The sequence below is a fragment of the Orcinus orca genome, chromosome 6 (assembly GCF_937001465.1).
Source record: "Orcinus orca chromosome 6, mOrcOrc1.1, whole genome shotgun sequence".
Classification (NCBI taxonomy): Eukaryota; Metazoa; Chordata; class Mammalia; order Artiodactyla; family Delphinidae; genus Orcinus; species Orcinus orca.
This window is the reverse complement of record NC_064564.1, coordinates 115,411,690-115,436,289: the sequence shown is the minus strand read 5'-3', so window position 1 is coordinate 115,436,289 and position 24,600 is coordinate 115,411,690. Positions and strand designations below refer to the sequence as shown.

Sequence of the window (24,600 nt, the reverse complement as noted above, 5' to 3'; positions counted from 1 at the left end):
TCTGAATGGAGTTCAAGGTAGAGGCTAGTGTCTGGCTTTGAGACTCTGAAATAGAAATGAAATAAGAGGGCGGAATTCAATGATTAGGACTCCATGCTTTCACTGCAGAGGGCCTGGGTTCAATCCCTGGTCAGGGAACTAAGATCCCACAAGCTGTGCAGCGCGGCCAAAAAAAAAAAAGTAAGACGGGCAAGGGGGAGATTGAAGCTGGTGATGAAGAATGTGGTCCCCATAGTTAACCTGCCATCCACTTGGGACCAGGTGAGGACAGCTCCCAGGTAGGAGGCAGCTGCAAGGGTTCAGGATGGTAGACAAGTGAGGCAGGCAGGGATCAGGGCTTGACCCTGGTCAGTCCCGGCTCAGACTGTCTGGGTGAGGGCTTTGGCGGGACCTGAAGGATGCTGGTGTGATAAAGACAGGAACTGGTACAAAGCCCCAGGGCCTAACGTCGACCCCAGGGAGCCTTCCCAGGGTTCCCTCTGTGGACAGCAGTGGCTTGCTCCCCAAAAATCCTCCCTTGGGTAACTTCTCTAAGTGTCCACCCTCTCACTGAGTGGGATCCCCTCATGTTGCAGACCAGAGGAAGCCACAGGTAGGGAGCCAGAAAATGTGGGGAAGTTTATGGAAACCAAGGGGCATCATGATGGCAGGGGGCAGGGTCCTGTGGTGGGACCTCAGTCCCTCAGTTCTTGGGACCCCTGCTCTGGGGCATCTCCCCAGTCCTGCTAGCCATCAGGGAGCTGCTTTCAGAGTGGTCTCAACAAAGCAGGCATCTGACAGGACCAAGATAATGGGCTGTCCTGATGCAGCCACAGGTACTAGATGTAGAACCAGATGTCTGGGAACCTTGGAACATTATGCCAAGTGAAACAAGCCAGACACAGGGCTTCCCTGGTGGCGCAGCGGTTAAGAATCGCCTGCCAATGCAGGGGACACGGGTTCGAGCCCTGGTCCGGGAAGATCCCACATGCCGCGGAGCAACTAAGCCCGTGCACCACAGCTACTGAGCTTGTGCTCTAGAGTCCGTGAGCCACAACTACTGAGCCCGCGTGCCACAACTACTGAGGTCCGCGCACCTAGAGCCCGTGCTCTGCATCAAGAGAAGCCACGGCAATGAGAAGCCCGTGCACCGCGATGAAGAGTAGCCCCCGCTCGCCGCAACTAGAGAAAGCCCGCGCGCAGCAATGAAGACCCAACGTAGCAAGGAAGGAAGGAAGGAAGGAAGAAACAAAGAAGCTAGACATAAAAGGACAAATGCTGTCTGAGTCCACTTACATGAGGTACCCGGAATAGTCAAAATCAGAGACAGAAACTAGAACGGTGGATGGCAGGGGCTGTGATGAGGGAGAACTGTTAAACAGTAATTTAATGGGTGTGAAGTTTCTATTTAGGATGATGAAGAAAAATTCCGTGGATGGATGGTGGTGATGGCTACACAATGTTGTAAATGTACTTAAGGCCAGTGAGCTGTACACTTAAAAATGGTTAAAATGGCAAATTTTATGTTATGTGTATTTGCCAAAATTTAAAAAAAATCAATACTGGCATATACTGAAAAACCATTGAACTGTACACTTTAAATGGGTGAATCATAGCGTATGTGAATAATATCTCAATAAAGCTGTTTTTTTTTTTTAGAAAAATCATATGTCTAGGATGACTCTGAGTCCCGGAGCGCGAATGAGGAACAGGGAGAGAGCTGGGGATGGGGACACTTCCGCTTCACACATTATCTGGTGACAGTTTAAAATTTTATTTATTTATTTGATGCACCACGTGGCTTGCGGGATCTTAGTTCCCCGACCAGGGATTGAACCCAGGCCCACGGCAGTGAAAGCACTGCGCCCTAACCACTGGATTGTCAGGGAATTCCCACGGCGACATTTTTTTAAAGCTGAAAGTTCAATCAGAGGTTTTCCACTTTAACTATGGGGGAAAATTGATAGGAATATGGATTCCTGAGCTCTGTCTTAAGCTACTAAACCAGGCTCTGTGGGGCCAGGACCGGACATGAGGATTTCCAAAATCCCACGTGGTATGTTCAGTGGCCCAAGTTCTGACGGGAACCCATTCAGCCCGGGCTCCTGGCTATGGGGCTACGAGACTCAGTGCACCCAGAAGTCAGGCCTGTCACCCCTAAGCTGGGCCCTCCGTCATCTGTCACACTCCAGACCCAGGACTCACTCCTGGAGGCCGGGCAGAGGCAGGGGCCCCAGGGCATGAGCCACTCACCTCTCTGGCCCGGGGGGCAGTGGGTACACACCACCTCTCTGCTCTCTGGGATGGTCATGCAGGCCGACTGTCCAGGGCACGGACAGGGCTGGCAGGCATCGGCTCGGCCTGTGAAGGGGTTGCCGTAGAAACCTGGCAAGCAGCGCTCACAGGACGGGCCCTCGGTGTGGTGGCCGCATAGGCAGATCCCTGAGGGGCAAGACGAGCGCCTGGTCACCACTGCCTGAGCCCAGATGCTCCAGAGACAGCAGGCAGGCTTCTGGCCATGGGGGTCACAGAGCACGTCCCAGGCAGAAAAGGGGTGGGAACACTTCCAAGGTGGAGGCAGCATAGCCCAGGGATGAAGTGTCCACCCCAGGTTCACATCCACCACTTACTGACCGTGTGAACCTGGGCACCCCTGTGCCTCAACGTCCCCACCTGCAAAATGGGCATAAATGGCTCTGACCTCCAAAGGTTTTCATCAGGATTCAACGAGGCCACGCAGTCAAAGTGCCCTGCACAGTCTCTTGCACACAATTATTATCACTGTCGTCATTATTATTTTGTATTCCAAAACCTGTAACCGAACCAGCTGACGATACATTTGCTGTCAGTTTTCCTTTTCCTCTTCCTCTGTGTCCTCTTTATCTTTTTAATTGAAGCCTCCGTGTCCTCTTAACTTCAAGGACAGTGACACAGATCCAGGATTCTGGCCTTGACATGAGGCTCCCGTTTAGGGGGTCTATGGGTTTCCAGAGGCTTCCTGGTCTCATAGAACAGAACCCCCGTCTCTGCCCACTGGTTTCTAATGAAGGGGATTCTGCAAACCCCCTTCTCCAGCCCCACAGCATCTGGAGTCTTCTCAGAGCCACTGCCAGGGACTAAGGGAGGAGCCTGGCCGAGAAGGGGATAAGCAAGACCAGCACTTCCCAGAGGCCCCCAGCAGCACCCAGCAGGGACTGAGGTGAACAGGAGGAGAGGGGACGCAGGGCGGACAAGCGGAGCAGGGGTGGCATCCAGGGGGAGCTGTCACACCTGCCCCGCTTTCCTGGCCCAGCACCCACATGCTCACTACTCCTCCTCCCATCCAGGGCGGACAGCAGTGGCTGCTGCGCCCATTTTACAGATGAGGACTCGCCCACATGGAGCTGGAAGTCATGCCAAGGCGAGGGGCTCTGAGGGATGACAAACTAGTCCCATCTCATGAGACAACTCTCCTGGAGCACTGCATAGAAGGACTATGAGGTCTCATCTGGCTCGATTAGTGATGCCTGCCGTGGGCACAAGAAGCGGGGAGGCCCCTCATGTTGCCGGTGCATGCCCATCTTGGCTGGCCGGTTCATTCCCAGGTTACTGTGCTTGCCAGCTGAGAAAAGGCATTCCCTTTTCAGAGACCCCAGCAGCTCCAGGAGAGCAGCAGGGCGCTGACCCTCCCACCTCCTGTGTGAGGGACCAGCGTCCAGCCCCTGTCGGGCATCTCCTGCCCAGTGACTGCGGGCGAGGTTTTTCCCCAGGTTTCCTCCGCTACAAGTGGGGATGAATAGCTGGTACTGAACTTGTGGGAGGAGTAGCTCTGCCATCTATTGGCCGTGCAGCCTCCCTGCACCTTAGGTCATTCATCTGTAAGATGGGACAGGAATGGTCCCGGCACCGCCAGGGGTTTTTGCAGGATTCAATGACATAGCATATAAAAATTGGAGGGACTCGAGGACACCATTTTATCGGTATTGTTTTTCGTGATCACTTACATGCTCATAGCTGACCCCGTGCAGGTCAGTACTCATCTCGCTGTTCTGTCTGCCCAGGTGGCCTTGCGGGGGTGGGGGGGATGCAGGGAGACTCACCTGTGTTGGGGTCACAGGTGCCATGCTGGTTACAGGTGCAGGGGACACAGCTGGCATAGGGACCCCCCAGTGGTGTCTCCCTCTTGTATCCCAGAGCACAGGACTCACAGAACTGGCCCGTGTAGCCCCTGGGACACGAGCAAGTCTCCACCCAGGAGGCTGGCGGGGAGAGTCCCCGCCGGGCCGACATGAGCCGGACCTCAGTCAGGAACACTGGGCCTGCAGATCGAGGAGAGAGAGAAGGAGAGAGTTCCATGCACATGTTTCTCCCCCAAATCTTCCTATTCACATATGTAAAAGGCAAAGGGTTATTGGCCCACGTATACAGAGGCAGTCCATGGATCACTTATAGTTTTTAAAAAACAGACCAAGGGCAAAGGAAAAAATAGGTAATTTTCAGAAGGAGAAATAGATATGGCTGGGAATTTTCCAGAAAGACATTCACTCTCACTGGTTATTAAAGACGTGTACATTTAAAGACTGCTATCGGGCTTCCCTGGTGGCGCAGTGGTTGAGAGTCCGCCTGTCGATGCAGGGGACACGGGTTCGTGCCCCGGTCCGGGAAGATCCCACATGCCGCGGAGCCGTTAGGCCCGTGAGCCATGACCACTGAGCCTGCGCGTCCAGAGCCTGTGCTCCGCAATGGGAGAGGCCACAACAGTGAGAGGCCCGCGTACCGCAAAAAATAAATAAATAAATAAAGACTGCTACCATTCACGACCCTCAGATTGGTGAGCATGTTACAGTCAGTGACAGTGGAGGATGTGGGTGTGGGGAACTCAGGCACGGGACTGTGGGAATACAAACCAGGAGGTCCTGCTCCTAGTAACAGGGGAGTAGCTCCTCTCAGACCAACCTTCCCACAGAAAACAACTAGCAACTTGGGACAAAATATAAAAACTCTCTGCAAACACTGGAGGAAAACCAGAGCAGGTAAATAGGGAAGGAGCGTGGACACTTGTCATCAGAATATAGATTGGTACAGCCTTGCTGAAGCAAAATTTGATAGCATGTGTCAAAGGGTAAAATGTACACTCTTTGACCTAACATTTCCATTTTGAGGAATCTGTCCTAAAGACACACTTGCACGAGGATAAAAGACCTTTATACGAAGGTGTTCCCTGCAGCGCTGTTGGCAATGGTGAAAAGCTGGAAACCACTTCAATACGTATGAGTAGGGGGGTGGGTAAGACTTTATGGGGCGTCTCTACCACGGAGTGATATGCGGTGGACATGCAGAGCCAGCCTTTTCTACGTGTAAGGCAAGTAGCAACCTCCAGGATGCACTGTTAGCTGAAAAACGCGAGCGGCAGATCACTATACTGTGGGATCACATTTCTGTATTAAAAAAATACAAATGTAAGTACTTGCACACAGAAAGGTCTGGAGTGATACACCCCGGAACGTTATCAGTGGGCAGAGGAGGTTTGGGGGGGTGGGGTGAGATGAGTGTCAATATGTCCACGTGCGTGTCCAGTTCACCCCCAGCACGGGCCTGGCCTAAGTAGGTGCTTTGTAAACATCTGTTAACTGACGGCTGAGTGAGTGACAGAAGGAAGTTCTGGAAGCTGCTGGAAAGAGTAAAAATGAAATTCCTGCAAGGGGGGGTCTGGGGAGCAGGGAGTACTGGCAAGGATGATGGGGGTGAAGGCAATTAAACCACAGCCCCAAAGAGGAGGAAGGTCTGGGGCTGGAGGGGGCTGGGTTACAACCCCCAAGCCTTGGACTCAAAGGCGCCCCAGGAAAGGCTGGCCATCTAAGCCAGGGGTTCCCAAAAGGAGCAAATCACCCTCCTAGAAGCAGTGACTGGAATTCATACGGTTATTTTAAAATATCATTTACTTTCCTTTTATTTATTCTGTGTACTACAGTTAGAATATTATACTGTTTTTTAAAAATTGTGTCTAGGTTATAATATCTGTGAATTTCATTTCCAGATAGTAAAAGGGGTGCTATATATGAAAGATCTGTTCTAAAAAGGGGCATGGAGGATCCCTGGTCTAGGCACGTACAGGCACGGGGTGGGGAGAGGAGAAAGTATATTAAGGAAAAAGGGGGGAACCAGGAACAGTCAGAGGACCATCAGGGCAATCACCCAGTGACCAGGATGGGAGGTGCTAGAGGTCCCGACTGAAGTCGTGATGACTTCGCTGGCTGGTTCAGAGGGTTTAGAAACCAGGCTTTCTCTAGGTGCAACACCTCCGATCACCAGCAGGGGGAAGCGATACCCTGGGAACCCTGGCCGAGCCCCTGCGGCCAGCACCAACCTAGGGCCCTCTAGGGTGCGGCCTCCTGGCAGCGGGGGACTCTGCCATGGTGCAACCACGCCAGGCTCTTGGCTGCCTCGTGGCCAAGCACCTGTCCCTTAGAGCTGTCCATCCTCAGGCCCCTCACCTGTCCAGCCCCTGCCTCTGTACTCAGCATCCCCTCCAGCTGCCCTTACTGGTTATATGAACTTGGGCAAGTGTCCCAACCTCTCTGAGCCTCAGACTCCTTCGTGGTAGAGCGGGGACGATGATCGCCTGCTGTGAGGACTCAGCAAGGCTATGCACGAAAGAGCCCATGAGCCTAGCTGGTTTGGGGGCTGGGGGTGTCCCTAACTCACCGGCAGGGCTGGCACTGTGGCCACTGGCCTGGATGCGCAGAGCAGTCAGATTGGTGAGCAGCTGCTGGACGTGGAAGGGCGGCAGCGGAGGGTCCACGTCCTCGGAGGTCTCTTGCAACCTGGCAGGGGGACGGGGTCAAAGCAGAACGTGAGGCCCGGGGCAGGTGGTGTCAGGAATCCTCCAGCAGGAGTGGGGAGGGTGGGAGCCCCCAGACCCCAGGGAACCAGGTGTGCCTGGACCTCAGGGACCACCCCGACTGCTCGACCCCATCTCTCAGGACAGAGCGGGACACTTACAGGAACTTGAGCTGTACCTCCCCTGGCTGCCTGGTGTCCAGGGGGCTGGGCGAGCTGGAGTGCCGCAGAGTCAAGGTCAGACCCGCCCCTTCCAGCCTCAGCCTCGCAGGGATGGGGGAGCCCCTGGGGGGGCCCCGGAATGTCAGTGTGAGGGGCTGCCCATAGCTGAATCGCTGGTCTCCCAGGAACTTCTCTAAAGACAAGAGAGGGCAGCTTTGACGGTCTTCAATTAATTAGCTGGATTTTAAATGTCTACAATGATTTTATTGCCAATTAAACCTTCGTAAGATAAAACTACAAAATCAAAGGGTCCCTGCACAGAAGACGCTGAGGGTGGCCCATTCATACCTCCGCAGACAGGGCTGGCTTCCTGGGCATGTGACCCTGGCAGTTACCTGGGGCCCCACGCCTGGCTTAACGCTCTGCTGTCCCTATCTTGACACTCTTAAGACTTTTATCTTGGAACTTGGGTTTTGTAAGTGTGGTGTCATGGGACAAGGGAGTCTGTACAGGAGCAGAGGAGAAGCTCACAGTACGCAAGGCCTGCCCGTGCACACGGCGCTCATGGCGCCCAACCCCGTGAGCTCAGAATCCCTAGGGAGCCGCATCCATGGCATTTAGTGAGGCTCAGAGCGAGTACCAGGCAAGCGCGCTACACGTGTGACTAAGCAGGGGCACTGACAGCCCCCAAGGGCCACACTTTCCACGGGAATCAGAACTCGCTTCCAGCGGGAAGAAGGCAGACGCATAAAGGACCGAGGGGCCCTGTCATAGCCCGTCTTACTTGGTCATTTCTCTGTATTAGCCAAGTGCTTAGGCAGAAAAATCATGACACAGAAGGAAAGGGACCGAAAGACACCCCATCCTTCCTCCCTTCAGGCCTTCCGTACTCACGAGAGTGTTTGTTGAATGTGTGCGTAAAAAGAAGTGAAATCAAAACGGTTGAGTTCGCCCACCACCTGCCCTGCCCACTGCGGTGTGCCCAGCACACCCAGCAGAGAACCCAGCAAACACTTGAGTGAATAACTCCTTCTTAAATCCGTTGACAAAGCAACGAGGGAACAGAGCGTGTTTTCTGCTCTCGGGCTTCTGAACTTGGAACACCTGCCCCAGGAGGGGACCCGAGGACCCCATGGTCTTTGTTTCCTGGCTGCAGGGCACACGGGTGCTGCATCCTCAGACGTCTGAGTGCCCCTCTCTAGCCCCTCTTGCAGAGAGAGGGAACGGGCAGGACTGGGTGAAGGGAGCCAGCGGACCCCATATCTGGCCACAGTGGAGCTAAGAATGGGCTCCAGGAGGCTCCTGGTCTGATACAGTTTCCAGGAGACCAAAGCTGCCCTAGTTGGTGGGGAGTGGTTCAGAATAATCTAGAACTTCTTGCTTCTACAGGAATACCATGGTCCCGGGCATGAGGGTGCGGTGGCCTGGCGGGGTGAGACGCTGATGGGAGACGCGCAGGGACTGTCTGGGGTGCGACAGTGGCCTGAGGGAGCCCTGGGTGGCAAGGCTGTGATGAGGAAGCAGAGGCTGCGGGGCACGTGGTCGGCAGGAAAATGGCCCCCCAAAGTGTCCGGGTCCTGATCCCCGAAATCTGTGAATATGTTATGCTGTGTGGTGGGGGCAGTTAAGGTTGTTAATCAGCCGGACCTCAAGTAGAGAGATTATTTTAGATTATCCAGCTGGGCCCAATGTAATCACAAGGGGCCTTCAGAGAGGGGAGAGGAAGGCAAAAGAGGTGGTGTCAGGAAGATGCAACGTGAGAAAGATCTGACCGGCTTTGGAGGAGGAGGAAGGGGCCACGAGCAGAGGGATGCAGGCCGCCTCGAGAAGCTGGAAACAGCCAGGGAAGGATTCTCCCCCGGAGCCTCCCCCAGAAGGAGCCCAGCCCAGCCGACATCTTGACTTCAGCCCAGAAAGACCCGTTTTCAACTCCCGACCTCTAGAACACTAAGAGAATACATCTGCGTTGCTTTTAGCCACTAAGTTGGTGGTGATCTGCGACAGCAGCCACAGGAAATGGACGCGGGCAGCCCTGCCCCTGCCTGTGGAGGCAGGTACCTGGTGCTGTGAGCTCCTCCTTGCCCTCTGGGTCCAGGAGAAGCCCCCTCGGGTTCCACTGCGCAGGATGCTCTGGGCCCCCCATGCTTCTGGTCCGCCAGCCCTCGGCTCCTGGACAGCAAACACACACACAGAGCCCCTATGAGGTGAGGCCCTGGAGGGTGGCCTCTGCCCGCTCCCACTTCACACCCTTTCCCGGGTCCCAAGGACGACCCCCAGAGGCCTGAGTGCAGCCTGAAACACCAGGACCCAGGGAGGGGAGAGACTGTTCTAGAGACAGGCCGGGGGGGATGAGAGCCAGCTGGTGCTAGCAAACGCTCCGTGCCCAGAGCCAGGCAGCTCGGAACCCCATTCCAGATCAGGATGGGGGTCTTGGGGTGGGAGGTGGCTCCAGGAGGAGCTGGGAGGCTCAGAGACCCGGTTCTGTTGGGGCACAGTCAGACCTCCGGGCCTGCCCTGCCCCTTCAGTGGGCTTTTTTCTTGTTTAAAAAATATATTTATCTATTTGGCTGCGCTGGGTCTTAACTGTGGCGCACTGGATCTTTAGTTGCAGCATGTAGGCTCTGAGTTGCAGCATGCAGGATCTAGTTCCCTGACTAGGGATCGAACCTGGGCCCCCTGCATTGGGAGCATGGAGTCTTAACCAGTGGACCACCAGGGAAGTCCCCTTCGCTGGGCTTTGAGCACATGATGACATGAGGACAGCCCGGAGACCCCACTGTGGGCAGTCTCTAACAAGACTGGACTAGACCTTGTCTTCAGGTCTTCAGAGGATTTCCTCGCCCGTGACCTCACCACCCCGTCCTTCCAGGTATGCGTGCCACGAGCCCCACTGCACCCAGGGAGGCCACCTGGTTAGGAAGTGGCCAGGTCAGGGTGGGAGCCCAGTCCCAGTTCAGTCCACCCTCCCTCTGGTGATGGCAGTACACCAGGCACAGTCGGGCACAGAGCAAGTGACCTCCAGAGGGTGCTCTCTAGGGGGGCAGCTGGAGAATATGGTGGAGGCCCAACACCTGGGGCACCCAAGGGGTGAGGAGGGAGGGATGAAGAAACAGAAAGAGGTCAGAAAGGGGAAGTCCGGGGCTCCTCCGTGCTAGACTAGGCTCTGCCCCTTTGCTGGCTGTGTGACCCTAGGCAAGTTACTTAACCTCTCTGAAGCCGGTTAGTGCCTCATCTACAAAATGGAGGCAATGAGGTACTGTGGTCCCGGCAGCAGTTCTCAAGTTGGTTTGAATATCCTGGGAGATCCCTAAGGCTCTTTCAGGGGGGTCCACGGCGTCAAACTATCTTCTAAATAACATTAAAATGTTATTTGCGTTTTTCATTCTCTTTCTTACAGTGAGAATTTTCCAGAAGCTACAGGATGTGTGATATCACAACAGACTAAATGGCAGAAGCCGTGGTAAGAATCAGCTGACTTCTATTAAGCCAGACCTTAAAGAGATGTGCAAAAATGTAAAACGGGTAGCACTCTTCTCAAAGTTTTTTGTCTTTTAAAAAGAGCGTTATTTTTCGCAGGCAGAAGTTATATTTTGTTATAAGTTTACTACGGTCATCCGTAAATGAATTAATACACAGATATTTAAAAACTACTGTTTTAATTTCTAATACAGAAAATATCCGTATAAACAACCCACATAAACAAAAGGACTTTGAGGTTCTCTCTAATTTTCAAGAGCATGAAGGGATCCAGAGATCAAAACGTTTGAGAACTGCTGGCCGAGGGTGTTAGTGAGATCACGTGAGATGCTGAGACTGAAGGGCCAAACCCAGGGCTTGGCTCCAAGTGAGGAGGATCGTGATGTTATTCTAGGATCTATAAAATGAGTCCCTTCTGACGCTGACATCCTGGACTACAGCCCAAGTGACCACAAGGCGGTCCCCATTCCAAGCCCCGCTCGGTCCTGCTTTCTGCGTAGTGTCCAGCAGAGGGCGCACTGCTCCCCCTGCATCTGGGGCGCCCCAGAGCCAGCCCTGAGGTTCTAGCTCCCTGGGGGAGATGCTGGGGTGGGGAGACTCGGTGGGCATGGCAGGGACCCACGCAGGCCATGATTTAATGCAGAGTTCAGAGCTCCACTGCTTTCCTGCCCCAAAGATCCACCTGGAGCTGGGGACCCAGGTCCCCACAGCACCCCTGGACCTAGAGAGACCTGCGCAGCAGTGAAGAGCAAAACTCGGGAGCTGATGAACCCAAGGTGCCAACAACTAAGTTACGTGACCTTCCTTTTCTGGGCCTCAGGTGCCTCATCTGTAAAATGGGGATGAGAATATCTACCTGCCCGGGAATCCAGGAGGTTCCATGGACAAAGCGAGCTCAGCATGGTGCCTAGCATATAGCAGGTGCTCAATAAATGGGGGCCAGGGGATTGAGCCCGGATCCCCAGCACTAGGGGGCCAAGGAGCAACTGGAAATTCCCCCACAGGCTCCAAAGGCTGCCAGGTGCCCACCCCCCACCCCTGCTGGCGGCTGAGGAAGACGCCAGCGGCCAGGAGGGAGCCGAGGGATGCAGGTAGGTGCTGGGGGTACTGAAGGACCCCGAGGCGCACGGCCGGTGTGTGGGCCTGCGGGAGACGCCCGGGCTGGGGTCCGAGGCTGCCCCCTCCTTTCCACACCCACCCATACCACCATCGCAGGATCTCCCCAGAGCAGGACCCAGGACCGCCCGTCCCAGCTGCGCTCGGAGGTGGCTGCAGGGCGGGCGCTTCTTACCCCGGCGGAAGTCGGAGAGGATGTGGTGCTCCCGGAAGTGGGCAGCGACCGCACATGCCCTGGAGTGGCCGTAGCAGAAGCAGCTGCTGCAGCCGGCTGGGCTGTGGGACTGCAGGCTAAATGTGCCCGGGCGACATCTGCAATGGAGGCGGACATGCCCACGGGGGCCAGATGAATTGGCTACATTCGGGGGATCCCAGCTAGACTAACCGGAGCCCAGAATCACTGGGGAAAGTTGTTTTAATTTCAGATTTACAGAAGAGTTGCAAAGATTGTAGACACGAGTTCCCATGGCCTCTTCACCCAGCTTTTCCTAATGTTAACATCTGCCATTACCAGGGTACGTTTATTAAAGCCAAGAAGTTAACACTGATTAACGTTATTTCCTAAACCCCAGATTTTATTAGGATTTCTCCCCCTTTTCCACAAACGTCTGTTTTCTGCTCCAGGATCCCATCCAGGACATGGCATTGCATTTAACGGTGTCCTTAATCTCATCTGTAACAGCTTTTCGGTCTTTCCTGGACACTTTTGACAGTACTGGTCAGATATTTTGTAGAATGTCCACCATTTGGGTTTGTCTGGTGTTTTTCAAGATTAGACTGGGGCTGTGGGTTTGGGGAAGAAATAGAGGCGAAGTGCCCGTCTTCTCACATCATATCAGGGTAAACGATACCTGTGTGATGTCACTGGTAATGTATGACATCACTGGTCATGTATGACGTCACTGGTAAAGTTAACCTTCACCATTTAGTTAAGGTGCTGCCTGCCGGGTTTCTTTTCTTTCTTTCTTTTTTTAAATATTTATTTGGCTGCGCCAGGTCTTAGTTGCAGCACACAGGATCTTCGTTGCCACGTGCGGGATTTTTAGTTGCTGCACGCGAACTCTTAGTTGTGGCATGTGGGATCTAGTTCCCTGACCAGGGATCGAACCCGGGCCCCCTGCATTGGGAGTGAGGAGTCTTAACCACTGGACCACCAGGGAAGTCCCTGCCAGGTTTCTCCACTGCAAAACTGCCATATTCTAGCCGTCAAAAAAAGTCACTAAATCTAGCCCAGGAGCAAGGGGAAGGGAATTAAGCTCCACCTCTGGGAGGGAGGCAGTAAAAAGAATCGTGGACCTATGGTGAAAGCACCACAGTAATTAGTAAATATTTTGAGGGAGATATTTGGGGGCCATGCAAATATCCTGTTTCTCCCTCAAGTTCTGCCCACGAATGTCAGCATTCATCAGCGGCTCTGGCCTACAGCGATCGTTACTCTGATATCGTAACAGTACTTTAATATTTCCCTCATCCCTTCTCCATTTCTAATGTGGAATTCTTCTGCCAGGAAGAGTTGTCCCTTCATCCCCCTGTATTTATTTATTCACTCATCTATTTATATCAGTGTGGACTCGTGGATGTTTATTTTATACTTTGGGTTATAATCCGATATTGTTGTTATTTATTTTGTTCCAGCTCTGGGAACTCTTTCAGGTTGGCGCTCGTGTCCATTTGACACGGGCCCCCATCCTGGTTTGGGGTTTTCTGGGTTTGTCTTTGTCTGGTTTTGTTTTTAAGCACTTCCCTGCTTTCTACAAGATGCTTCGGGCCCATCCTGTGTTTTCCCCGCCCCAGTCCCAGAATCAGCCATTTCTCCCAGGAGCCCTGCAGAGGCCTTTTACAAACACATATTCCTGGTTTGCACCATGAGGGCTCCATTCGGGCCGACCCAGGTGGAGGAATCCAATTCATAAGAAGATGCCAGTTACCCCAAAGCTGGGCCAGCTCCAACGAACACATCTCACCAGCCCCCCCATCTCACAAACAGGTAAAGTGAGGCTCAGAGGCAGACCTCCTCAAGGTACGAGGCAGTGGAGTAGAGCTAGTGGGATCTAGTCCCCCAACTCCACTCTGTCTCTTCAGCTTGAGGGGTCTTGGGGGAGGAAGACCCAGCAGGGAGTCCACCTCCCACCCCAGGACCCACAGGCCCCGCGTGGACAAGGTGAGAGTCAAGGCCGGGCTTCTTCCTGAACCAGTAGAGGCCCAACACAGTCCGGCAAGGGTAGAGTCCACAATATACTGCCATGTCAGGTTCCCATGGCCAGAGGATCAAAGAGGCCCTGGCACACCCCACGCTGGCTGCAAAGGCTTCAGAGGTTGGAGATGAAGCCAGGAAGAGGGGACAGAATGTGCCCAAGGACGTAAACGCACATTTGTCTGCCAGCCCGTTGCTGGGGCTAGGAGGCCCCCTAAACACATCAAGGAGGAAGGGCAGGGAAAAGTCCTTCTGCCTCGTCGAGCCTTAGAAGCTCCGCCTGTACCATGACAGGATGGCAAGGATGGCAAACAAGCTTGAATCTCAGCTCAACTGGTGGGAGCTTCTTGGAGCAGGACGTAGAGAAGGATTCTGAGGTTACAGTAGAGCTCATGGTAAACTGCTGTGGTCCATTGGTGATGTCTGCCCTGGGTGTGAGATGGGAGGGTTGTGGTAGCGCTCTACTAGTGATGTCTGCCCTGAGTGTGAGATGGGAGGGTTGTGGTACGAGTACCATGTATCTGCTCTCCCTGGATTAGATGGTCTCTCCTATCCTTTCTAGCTCTTTCTTTTCAGGATTCTGAGATAGGGGGAAAAAGATGTATTTTCACAGCTTATGAACTCTCAGTGGTGGTGGGTCAAAGTATAAATGGTATTGTAGTCTTTAGATAACTTCCTGGGTGTCAGATCCATGGTGCTCCAGGAAGGGTGCCAGGTGGTGGGGTTGCCCAAGTCTGGGAGGATGATGGCCCCTGCTCCTCCCACCACCACTGAGGTCACTTCCAGCAGGCTTATTACTGGATCGGTTCACCCACCTGTCACACAGGTTGCCTTCCACATTCTCTTTGCAGGGACAGCGGCCACTGCGGGGATCACAGGTGCCCAGGCTGCCAGCGGGATTGCAGGTACAGGGTCTGCCAAAGAGAGAGGACAAGAGGAAAGCGTCCAACGAGCAACTCCAGCGTGGGAATACCCCACCCTCCTTGGAAGGAATCTCTCTATCCTTCCCCACGCCCGAGAGGAACAGGAGGCAGGCTGACCCAAGAGCCTGCCCCCTGGCTCTACTGTTCCCACTGAGTGAAGGAAGTGACCCACCCACTCACCTGAACAGTGATCCATCTGCCTACCCACCTGCTTATCCATCCACGCATTCATCCATCTGTGCATGCTTCCAACCACTGATCCATTTATTCATCCTTCCATCCTTCTATCCATCCCACCCACACACCTATTCACTTACCCATCCATGCATTTTCCATCCACCCACCCATCCATCTACCCATCCACCCATCCATCCCCCATCTGGTAAGACACGGTCCCTGTCCTCACAGAGCCTAGAGTCCAGTGAGGATGGACGGGCAAACAGGTAGATGCTGTACTTTGATACAAGCTATGGGAGACAAGGTACAAGAAGAGGCTGTGGCAGCACCAATGAGGTGTCTGGAGTGGGAACAAGGTGGGGAGTTGTACCTTGACTGAAAATTAAAGAATGAGTAGGACTTTGTTCAGACACAGGCTGGGGAGAGGCAGGGTGTTGAGGGAGAAGAGAATGCTCCAGGGTAGGAGAAGTGGCATGTACAGAGGCCCAGAGGCCACAGAGACCCTGGGGAAGCATCCAGGTCCCCACCTAATGGCCAGTTTTATGCCTGAACGACTGAGTATTTTGAGAGAGATCTGAGACTCCCCAAACCTCCCCAACGGCATTTCCACGGCCTTTCAAATATACAAGGAGACTGGTACAATGCACCAAAGCCAAGATCATTTAATAGTACTTCTGAATTTATAAGGGCTTTATTTTTTTTGGTCATTGTGTATTTTCTCAATCAAGTGATAGTAAAGCGTTAGACCCTCCTCTGAGGTCCAGACCCCAGTAGCCCCTGCCCATCTCTGTCCCCCTGGATGCCCCACGAGCACTGCAGACTCAGCCTCTCCCCACCCTGTGCTCCCCTTGCCATGAATGGCCTCCCTTCGCCCAGGTGCCTGAAGCAGAACCCCAGGGGGTCAGCCTTCATCCCTTCCTCCTCTTCCGCCCCCGGGGAACCACCTGCTGCCAACTCTGCCTTCTGAGGGGCTTGGGACTCTCCCTCCTGCTTCCCATCATTCAGTCCAAATCTGCCATCGTGCGCCCTTGCTGGGTCATCTACACCCACTGTCCCCACCGCCCTCACCTGCAGCCGCCCTCACTGAGCGAGTGGAACCCGGGCAGGCAGCGGTCACACTTCCAGCCCGTCACCGTGGGCCTGCAGATGCAGGTGCCGGAGTCATTGCACTGGAGGTGCAGGGAGCCTGGGGAGGAAGGACACAGGGCAGCAGGAGCCCGTGGCAGTGGGCGAGGGTGGGGGCCGGGGCAGTGCGGCCCACTCACCTGCTGGGTGGCAGTCACAGGGCTGGCATGGCATCTGTGGCTTCCAGCGATAGAAGTTCTCCCGGCAGCGCTCACAGTGTGGCCCGGCTGTGTGGTCACGGCAGCGGAGGCAACGCCCACCATGGCCTGAGCTGCGGAAGAGCTCCCGGTCAAACATGCACTCCTCAGAGCGGCCGCTGCAGTTGCAAGCTGTGGGCAGGAGGCAGGGGAGGGTGTGTGAGAGAGGCCGCAGCACATGGTAGGAGGGGAGTATGGGCCGATCAGCTTCCTTGTGGTGAGTGAGCAGGCAGCTGGAGGAAGGGCAAGGATGGAGTTCAGGCCTGGCTTGATCAAGGATCTGGAGACCAGTCAATTGATCTTCCAAAACAGGACACTCTCGAGAACAAAGGGGGCACCATTAATAAATATACCCCCACACAGGACCCTCCCAGGCAAGCCAGGACGTACAGTCACCTGGTCATGGATCACAGACTGGCTACCTTCTCGAGTGGCAGCGTGGCTCCCTCCAAGATCTCCTGTGGATCCTCTGAGCCATAAGAGTATGTGAATCTGATCCCCAGTGACCATGAGGTCACTCAGAAGCACGGAAAATACAAGTCACCTTTCATTCACTCATAAATACATTTTTTAAAAAACATATTTACTGGAGTATAATTGCTTTACAATGGTGTGTTAGTTTCTGCTTTATAACAGAATGAATCAGTTATACATATACATATGTTCCCATATCTCTTCCCTCTTGCGTCCCCCTCCCTCCCACCCTCCCTATCCCACCCCTCTTGGTGGTCACAAAGCACCGAGCTGATCTCCCTGTGCTATGCGGCTGCTTCCCACTAGCTATCTATTTTACATTCGGTAGTATATATTAGTTCATACCACTCTCTCACTTCGTCCCAGCTTACTTTTCCCACGTTTTTAAAAAGTATGTACCAAAGGGACTTCCCTGGTGGCACAGTGGTTAAGAATCCGCCTGCCAATGCAGGGGACATGGGTTCGAGCCCTGGTCCGGGAAGATCCCACATGCAGCGGAGCAACTAAGCCCGTGCTCCACAACTACTGAGCCTGCGCTCTAGAGCTCACGAGCCACAACTGCTGAGCCCACGTGCCACAACTACTGAAGCCTGCACACCTAGAGCCCGTGCTCCACAACAAGAGAAGCCACCGCAATGAGAAGCCCTCATGCAGCAACGAAGACCCAATGCCGCCAAAACTAAATAAATAAAAAACAAAGTACATTCGTGTTAAAAAAAAAAAGTATGTACCAAAGATCGGCTCCGTCTTGGCTCCCGTGGTGAGCCCAGCATGGTGTGGACCAGTGCCCGCACACATGGTCCCACTGTTTGATGGAGGTCAGATGCAGCAAGCAGGTGGATATCCTGCAGGTGAAGGGCTGTGATGGGAGAGGCAGGGAGGCTCCGGGAGGTGAAAGGAGGGCCCTACAGCTGCCTTCCTGGAGGAAGTCACAGCTAAGTGGGACCTGAAGGGTGAGCAGGAAGGAAGTGTCCAGGCAAAGGAGGGGAGGAGAGGGAAGGGAGAGTCCCAGGCAGGAGGGGAGAGGATAGTTGTGGCACAGGCAGAGAAGCAAGGTTCACCCAGTGTGGCGTGGGAGGGTGGCATGTCATGTGATGGGCAGGGCAGAGGGTGGGGACGTTGTGCACTGTGCCGGGACAGGGAGGGGCGCAGGGGCAGTTATGAGGTCAAGGGGTCAGCCAGGGCTTGATCCAGGGAGGCTGGGCAGCCAGCCGTGGTCAGTGGACTTCACCTTGGAGCAAGGGGCTCCGTGGATGAATATCATTGCATCTGCACTTCAGATGTGAAGTGCCTTCAGCTGGGCGGCAGGCGGGGTATGGGGGCTGGGAGAGCAGGGAGGTGGGGGCTTCAGATGCCCAGAGGAGGGGTGACCGGCCGGACCACAGTGTCAGCCGTGTAGAAGGACACAGTCGGGTTGGGGGGATGTGAATGCGGCTCAGGGGCTGCCTGGACTGGGGAGCGCGAGGGGTCAGGTACGAAATGCAGGTTCCAGGCTGGGAGGAAGGAGATATGACCTCAGGGGTGAGGACCTGATGGGAGAAGCAATCTGGCCTTTTGTGTCCCCACCATGGAGAGAGCCCCAGACTCAGAACGGGTGAGCCAGCCAGCTTCCTTGACCCCGAGAGGACTTCCTGGTGGAGGCAGGCCAGCAAGGGCAGCAGGAACTCATTAGGGCCACAGTGGCCCCGGGAAGCTCCTGCAGACAGCATCCTGTTCCATGGAACAAGCCGTCCTCTCCCCACCCCAGCTCTACATGCCAGCAGCCCAGGAGCACAGTGGGTCCAGAGGCTGAGCCGTCAGGAGTGCCTGCACATGAAGACATGCCTCCTGCCAGCAGCAGAGCCAGCTGGAGCCTGGTGCCCAGTGACGACCAGCCACACATGGGAGCCCGGAGCAAGCCAGATGACTGTCGGAGGGCAGGGCTTGGGGACAGAGGGAAGCTGGAGGGGCACGCCAGGCTGGGAGGAGCCCCCCACCCCATGCGCGGCCCCCGTCCCTGGAAAAAGTATGATGGCAACATCCTCTCCAGCGTGTCTGTGAGGTTAGGCAGTGCCAGCCACGTCGCATGGGGGCCGGGGCAGCGAAGGGCTGCCTGGGGGCCTGCAGGAGAGGCTGGGTGGGCAGGTCAGCACCCCAGGACCTGGGGTGGCCTGGCTTTGATCGACAGCTGTGGTTGGAGCAGTTGACACAAAGGAACAAGTTGGGGGTCCTTCTCAGCCCTCCTGCCACGCATGCCTCTACCTGGAGAGACTGGGTCTGAGGGGCTGCCTGGGGGGGTGAGGACGGAGGATCACGTGCCCCCTCCAGCCCTCCCCCAGCTCCTCCTCATACCTGCACAGGATTTAGAGCCCCAAAAGCTGCGGCCAGGCCCCCCAGGAGCAGCCCCGCTGCCAGGGATGGGGAGTTTGTCTCCTGGCCTGCACCCCCTGCCTCCGGCCACCGAAGTCCCAGGACACTCACGCAGACACTCGCTGGCCGCCTCGGCTGTGCCCCGGGCCCACGGGCGGTCCTGGAAGAAGGGCAGGCAGCGCTCGCAGTCCGTGCCCACAGTGTTGTGCTGGCATCGGCAGACCAGCCGGCCCTCCTCGTTGGGGCCACACTCGCTGGCGTGCCCGTTGCACTTGCACCTGGGAAAAGAACACGGGGGTGGGGGGTGTCCAGAAGCTGGGGAGGTGCCGGCGGAGAAGGGCTTCATCACCAGGGAGCCCCGCCTTCGGGTGAGCCCCTCATTCTACGGCTCAGCTACGGAGCTTTACTGAACTCCTGCTACGTGCCCGGGGCAACAGTCACGGAACCGACCGCGCTGGGCTGTCCTGAGCTCTGTACACGTGTCAACCCACCGCATCTGCACAAGCCCACAACGATCCCCATTTAACAGACGGAGGAACCGAGGCCCAGAGAGGCTGCCCGAGGCCACCCCTTAGTAACGGTCAAGTTCTCGATGCTGCCACTGAAAGCACCACACCCAGGGGCCGAGGGGGACCCGGGAAGAAGTCATCTCAGTCTCCTGGCTAGAGGGCGGGCCAGCTCTCAGGGCAGGGGGTGGGAGGTGCAGGCAGCCAGGGCGGCGCCTCATGCCCCCTCCTTCGTGTCTAAAGGGATGAGAAGGAGATTGCGCCTTACACAGGACGGCCCCCAGCTCATCTCAAGACCCCAGTGAGCCTGTGCCTTTGAAGGCAGCCCTGGGCCTGCCCCACCCCCGCTCCTGCGGAGTCAGACAGGCGGAATCAGGCAGGAACGACGGTGCTCAGGGGCCACACAGCGTGCTCAGCTGAGCCTGACCCGGTGGGGTCATCGCCCCCCTCCCGGGGGGCCAGACTGAGGCACACGGAGGATGGCCAGGGCTCCCAGCTCCCAGACTTCCTCTGTAGCGGCCCCCAACAGAGCAATCAGCTCACATCATGTCTCTGGAGTTTCATCACTGCAGCAGGAGGGGCCATAACTAGCCACGTTGCACAGATGAGGAAACTGAGGCTCAGACCATGAGGTGATGAATGCTACGCGGCAGAGCTAGAATCTGAACCCCGTCCTCTCCTACTCCACGCAAACCCTGAGCTCCTAGACACTCCTCTACGGCCACCTGGTGTCTCCCCATAAGCTCTGCTCCACGCTCTGTCCCAAGTGGATGTTGAAGAACCTCTGGCCACTGCCAGTACCCATGGTACTGGGGACACAGGGCTTGGGAAGGTCACAGAGCACTGTTTCCTTGCCTGGCCTCCCTGGGAGCTCAGGGTAGGCAGGTAATGCCCAGAACTTCCGGCAGGGGTGAGGCGGGCACCAGGCAGTCTTGGGACAAGGGACCACCCACGGCCCCAAGGGGATATCGCCAACACTCCCTCCTCCACGAAGCCCTCTGATCCCAAGGGAAAGAGTGAAATTCCTACAGGCCGCTATGGGACACAGGCTGCCGGGCCACTGCCCCCCAGCCGGCTGCTGGCCTGAGGGTGGTCCAGCTCTGGCAGCTGGGGCCCGGATGTTCTCTGTCCTGAAGCCCCCTGACGGCAGACGCTGCAGCTCACCGCCATCCGCCATCCGTGGAGAGGCCCTGCTCCCGGGCGGTTTGACCTGAATCAAGTGTGGGAGTGGCGGGGGAGGAGGAGAAGCAGAGGGGCCCCCACAGACACCCCCATTTCCCCTTCACTCCCGAGCGCCAGCCTCCAGAGGGTGCAGACACCCTGCGTGTAGGCAGTTGTGCCCGTGCTCCCTTCCCAGACATCTTCACCTCTCCGAACGCCACCTCAACGTCCTTGAATTTTGGAAGCCCCTCGCCCCCTACCCCCATGGGCCACCACTCCCACGTGGAGCTGGCTTGCCACCCTAAATAGCTTTCAGATCCACACCTCTCCCATCCTACCACCAGCTCCTTCTCTCTCCTCTCATCTGCCCCCCTGCGATGTCAAGGGTTGGGGTGTCTTAGAAATCTAACCCTGTCGCTACCCTGGCCAAATCCTCAGCAGCTTCCCACTGACTGCGTAAACTTGGTCCACGGCCCCGACAATCTTCCGGCCGTCTCCACGCCCCCTGTTCCAGCTGCAGAGCTGTTGCCTCGTTCGTCAAGCCTGGGTCTCGTACATGCTGGCTCTTCCACCTGGGATGCTCGCCCCTCACATCTCCAGCCTCGCCGGGTCCCCATCTGCAGGGTGGTCCCCCTGACCTCCCGCAGGGTCCGCATCTGCAGGGTGGTCTCCCTGACCTCCCGCAGGGTCCGCATCTGCAGGGTGGTCCCCCTGACAGCCAGCACACCCTGCCCTGGCTTCCTATCCTTGTTAATCTGGGGCGTGCGACATGATTACTGGGGACTGATCTGGTTCCTGTCTGCCTGGGGCGGGAACACATCTGTCTCCTCTCTCCTTTCCAAGAAGGAGCCTGATGAGGGAGTGTTTACATTGAAGACGTCATTTGTGCCTGGAGGGCCCAGTACCAAGTGGCCACGTGTGTACAGGACGGCCCCTGCTTCTTGGAGAGGCGAGATGCTTAAACTACAATGTGCACTGATCGAAGCTGGAGGAGTATGTAGGCCAGGGCCAGGGGTCCCGACGGAACAGCCCGACTCTCCTCACATGAGAAGGGTGTAGAAGTGCGGTGCCTCCCTCCTCGGTGACCTTTCTGGGTCACCGGCCGTGGGGCTTTGGAGTGGCCTGAACCGTTCGTACTGTTTGGAGATGGCTCAAAGCCTTATTAAACATGCCTGGGGCTTCCCTGGTGTTGCAGTGGTTGAGAGTCCGCCTGCCGATGCAGGGGACGCAGGTTCATGCCCCGGTCCGGGAAGATCCCACATGCCGCGGAGCGGCTGGGCCCGTGAGCCATGGCTGCTGAGCCTGCGCGTCCGGAGCCTGTGCTCCACAACGGGAGGGGCCACAACAGTGAGAGGCCCGCGTACCGCAAAAACAAAAACAAAAACAAAAAACAAAAAAAACATGCTTGGGTCCCCAGGAAGCCCTACTCTACCCAAGTTTACCGTAAGAGTTGGGGAAGAATGGGGTTGACGGGCTCCATCAGTTATAAGCTCATGAGGGCTGATGAAAGAAGCGAAGCTTTGAAAGCCTGGGGTCCCGCGCCTGCTTATGGTCACTGTTAACCAGCTTCATTTGTCCCACAGAACGGTGGTCCGACTGGAAATTTAAGCAGGTTCTACGTGTTAGACGAGAGTGTGGAACATTGCCCCACACGGGCACATGTGGCGTCAACGAATGTACTGTCAGATGCAAAAAAAAAGGAAGAAAGAAAAGAAAGGGGGACGGACCACCAGGCAGAGGGAACCACAGGTGCAAAGGGCTGGTGTGTCCCGCTGACGGCAGCGGAAACACAGCTGACGTGGGAAAAGCAGCAGGAACGGGGCTGGGAGGCGGGAGGCAGGCGGGTCATGGAGGCCTCGAACGCCGGGCCCGGGAACCAGGCTTCTGCTCTTTCCCCCCGCTGGAGCACCAGAAGTGGTTTCTTTACCCTCCACGGTAGCCACCGGGTGAGCCCACGTGGCAGCCACCCCGTCCAGCGTCCCGGCCGCTGCCCTGCTTCCCGCCTACCTGCCGCCCACAGAGAAGTCGGACACGGCGTAGTAGTAGGACTGCAGCACCTTGGGGTCCTTGAAGATGTCATCCCCAAACGTGTTGAGCCGGTCTAGGGAGATGAGGAACTCGGTGCTGGTGACCCAGTCCTGGCGGACAAGATGCAAGGGAAAGGGCTCCATCAGCAGGTTCCTGAGTGTCTGCCGGCTCCCCGGGGCATCTTCTGGGACACAGGGACACGCCAGACACAAACAAATTCCGAGAACACTGCAGAAATAAGGAGCCTGTGCTTCTGGGTCACACCAACCTGGATGCCCGGCCCCTTCCTAACTGTGCAACTTTGGGGAATTTGCTCAGTGTCTCAGAGCCTCCATTTCCCCATCTGTAAAATAGGACAAGGAATAATGTCGGCTCCAGGAGGGTGCTGGAGGAGGACGGCCAGTGTCAGCGGCGGGGCACGGAATCTGGCACGCGGTCGAGGTGCCGGAGCAGCCCATCTAAAACCGTGTCACGCAGGTTACCTGACTCCTCAGCGGGACCGCACCCCCGCTCTAGAGGGCAACTGAGGGAAGACGCGTCCCAGCGCCCTGGCGTGGGGTGGGCCCTGGGTTTACAGGCTTCTCACGTTCCAAGTATCAGGCTCCCACAGACAAGGCACCTGCCCCAGGTGACGTCTGTTCCACCAGAACACAGCCCCAAGAGAACAAGGACTCAGGGCCCCTGGTTCTCGCTGCACCCCCAGCCCGGGCTCTGCCGGGTGCACGGCAGGCACTCGATAAATACCTGCTGGTGGCGGAATGAGAGGCTTCCCCCTGGAAGAGCTGGTGGGGGGTGGGGGAGAGCCCACGTGAACGCTGACATTTTCATCTGCCTGCTGTTATAATCAGGGGTAGCTCAGGCTGAATGTTAATCAGCATTTTAATTCAGCCCAGCAGCTGCTGGTTTAGCAATCAGGCTCATCAGGACAGAAAATGAACTGGCGAAGTCTGACTTCTCACCCCAGCGTGACTCAGGCCAGCGGGCCTCTCCGATCCCCTTGGGCTCAGCAACTCTCGAGCCCGTGGCCTGGGGCCCAGGGTCTCTGCCTGAGGACGCTTCAGCCAGGGAGGGGTCCAGGACCAGAAAGCTTCAGAGGGGACCTCAGCGCTCAGCTGAGTTTGTAAACCTCCGGGGAGTCACTCCCTGAATCACTTCCCAAACGTCAGTGTGCATTCAGGGATCAGGTTAAAATGCAGCTTCTGATCAGAGGTGGGGCCTGAGACTCTGTATTTCCACACGTGCCCAGGTGGTACTGATGCTGCTGGTCGGTCCCTGAAGCAGCTGAGGAGCAAGGGGGCTAAGGCCCGGGGTGGGAACCCAGCAGAGCACAGCTGATGGTCTAAGAGTCTTTTCTTTCTGCAGAAAAAGTGCCCCTAGAGAACCCAAACCAGCTGATGTCCAAGCTGGAAGGTGCAGTAGCTGACGCGTATTGTGTGGTTATGGCTCAGGTCCTCACCATAACCCCACAGGGAGGTGTTATTCTTACCCATGCTTTACAGATGAGAAGACTGAGGATCAGTGAGGGTAAGTACTCTGCTTCCTCGTTGCACGGCTGGTGCACGCAGAGCTGGGATTCGGGTCTATCTGACCCCAGGGTCCCAGCTTTCGCTACTAGGTAGCCTGCCTTCCTGCATCTGCTCCAACGCCCTCATCATACTAATGGAGCCCAGAGGGCAATGACCTGCCCAAGGTCTCGGCCTGCAGTGACCCCTCTTTGGGTTCCTGCATCTGCTTTGTAGCTATGACCTGCTCCATCAGTCTTGAAGGCAATGGTGATAGGAACAGCATCAAAATCTCCCTGAGACACCAGCAAGGGAGCTGGGAGAGAGAAGGGGAATTTGTTCCCTTAGCCCAAACCGTACGGTCACTCCCCGATGCCTTAGAGGTAACTTTGGGGGCAAACCGGAGCCCCA

At 56.0% G+C, this 24,600-nt stretch overlaps 2 protein-coding genes across 3 annotated transcripts in view; one reads left to right on the top strand and one right to left on the bottom strand.

Annotated features, from left to right (window-relative positions):
* LAMC3 (laminin subunit gamma 3) overlaps window positions 1-24,600 on the bottom strand; it is a 62,942-nt gene that overhangs the window by 22,498 nt on the left and 15,844 nt on the right. Inside the window, exons 3-14 of one of the 2 annotated variants that reach the window (XM_049711409.1) lie at window positions 22,667-22,797; window positions 19,104-19,270; window positions 16,113-16,301; window positions 15,916-16,033; window positions 14,563-14,661; window positions 11,729-11,865; window positions 11,294-11,344; window positions 9,019-9,129; window positions 6,961-7,153; window positions 6,664-6,782; window positions 4,059-4,277; window positions 2,233-2,421 (exon numbers count right to left, since the gene is read on the bottom strand). In XM_049711409.1, the coding sequence (XP_049567366.1) occupies window positions 2,233-2,421; window positions 4,059-4,277; window positions 6,664-6,782; window positions 6,961-7,153; window positions 9,019-9,129; window positions 11,294-11,344; window positions 11,729-11,865; window positions 14,563-14,661; window positions 15,916-16,033; window positions 16,113-16,301; window positions 19,104-19,270; window positions 22,667-22,797 (1,723 nt within the window). The remainder of the gene's footprint in view (window positions 1-2,232; window positions 2,422-4,058; window positions 4,278-6,663; window positions 6,783-6,960; window positions 7,154-9,018; window positions 9,130-11,293; window positions 11,345-11,728; window positions 11,866-14,562; window positions 14,662-15,915; window positions 16,034-16,112; window positions 16,302-19,103; window positions 19,271-22,666; window positions 22,798-24,600) is intronic. The other variant, XM_004269086.3, reaches the window with a different exon arrangement.
* LOC125964752 (ATP synthase subunit ATP5MJ, mitochondrial-like) lies at window positions 21,806-22,221 on the top strand. The gene is made up of 2 exons (XM_049711235.1): window positions 21,806-21,827; window positions 22,061-22,221. Exons 1-2 carry the CDS (start codon window positions 21,806-21,808, stop codon window positions 22,219-22,221), a joined length of 183 nt encoding a protein of 60 aa, XP_049567192.1.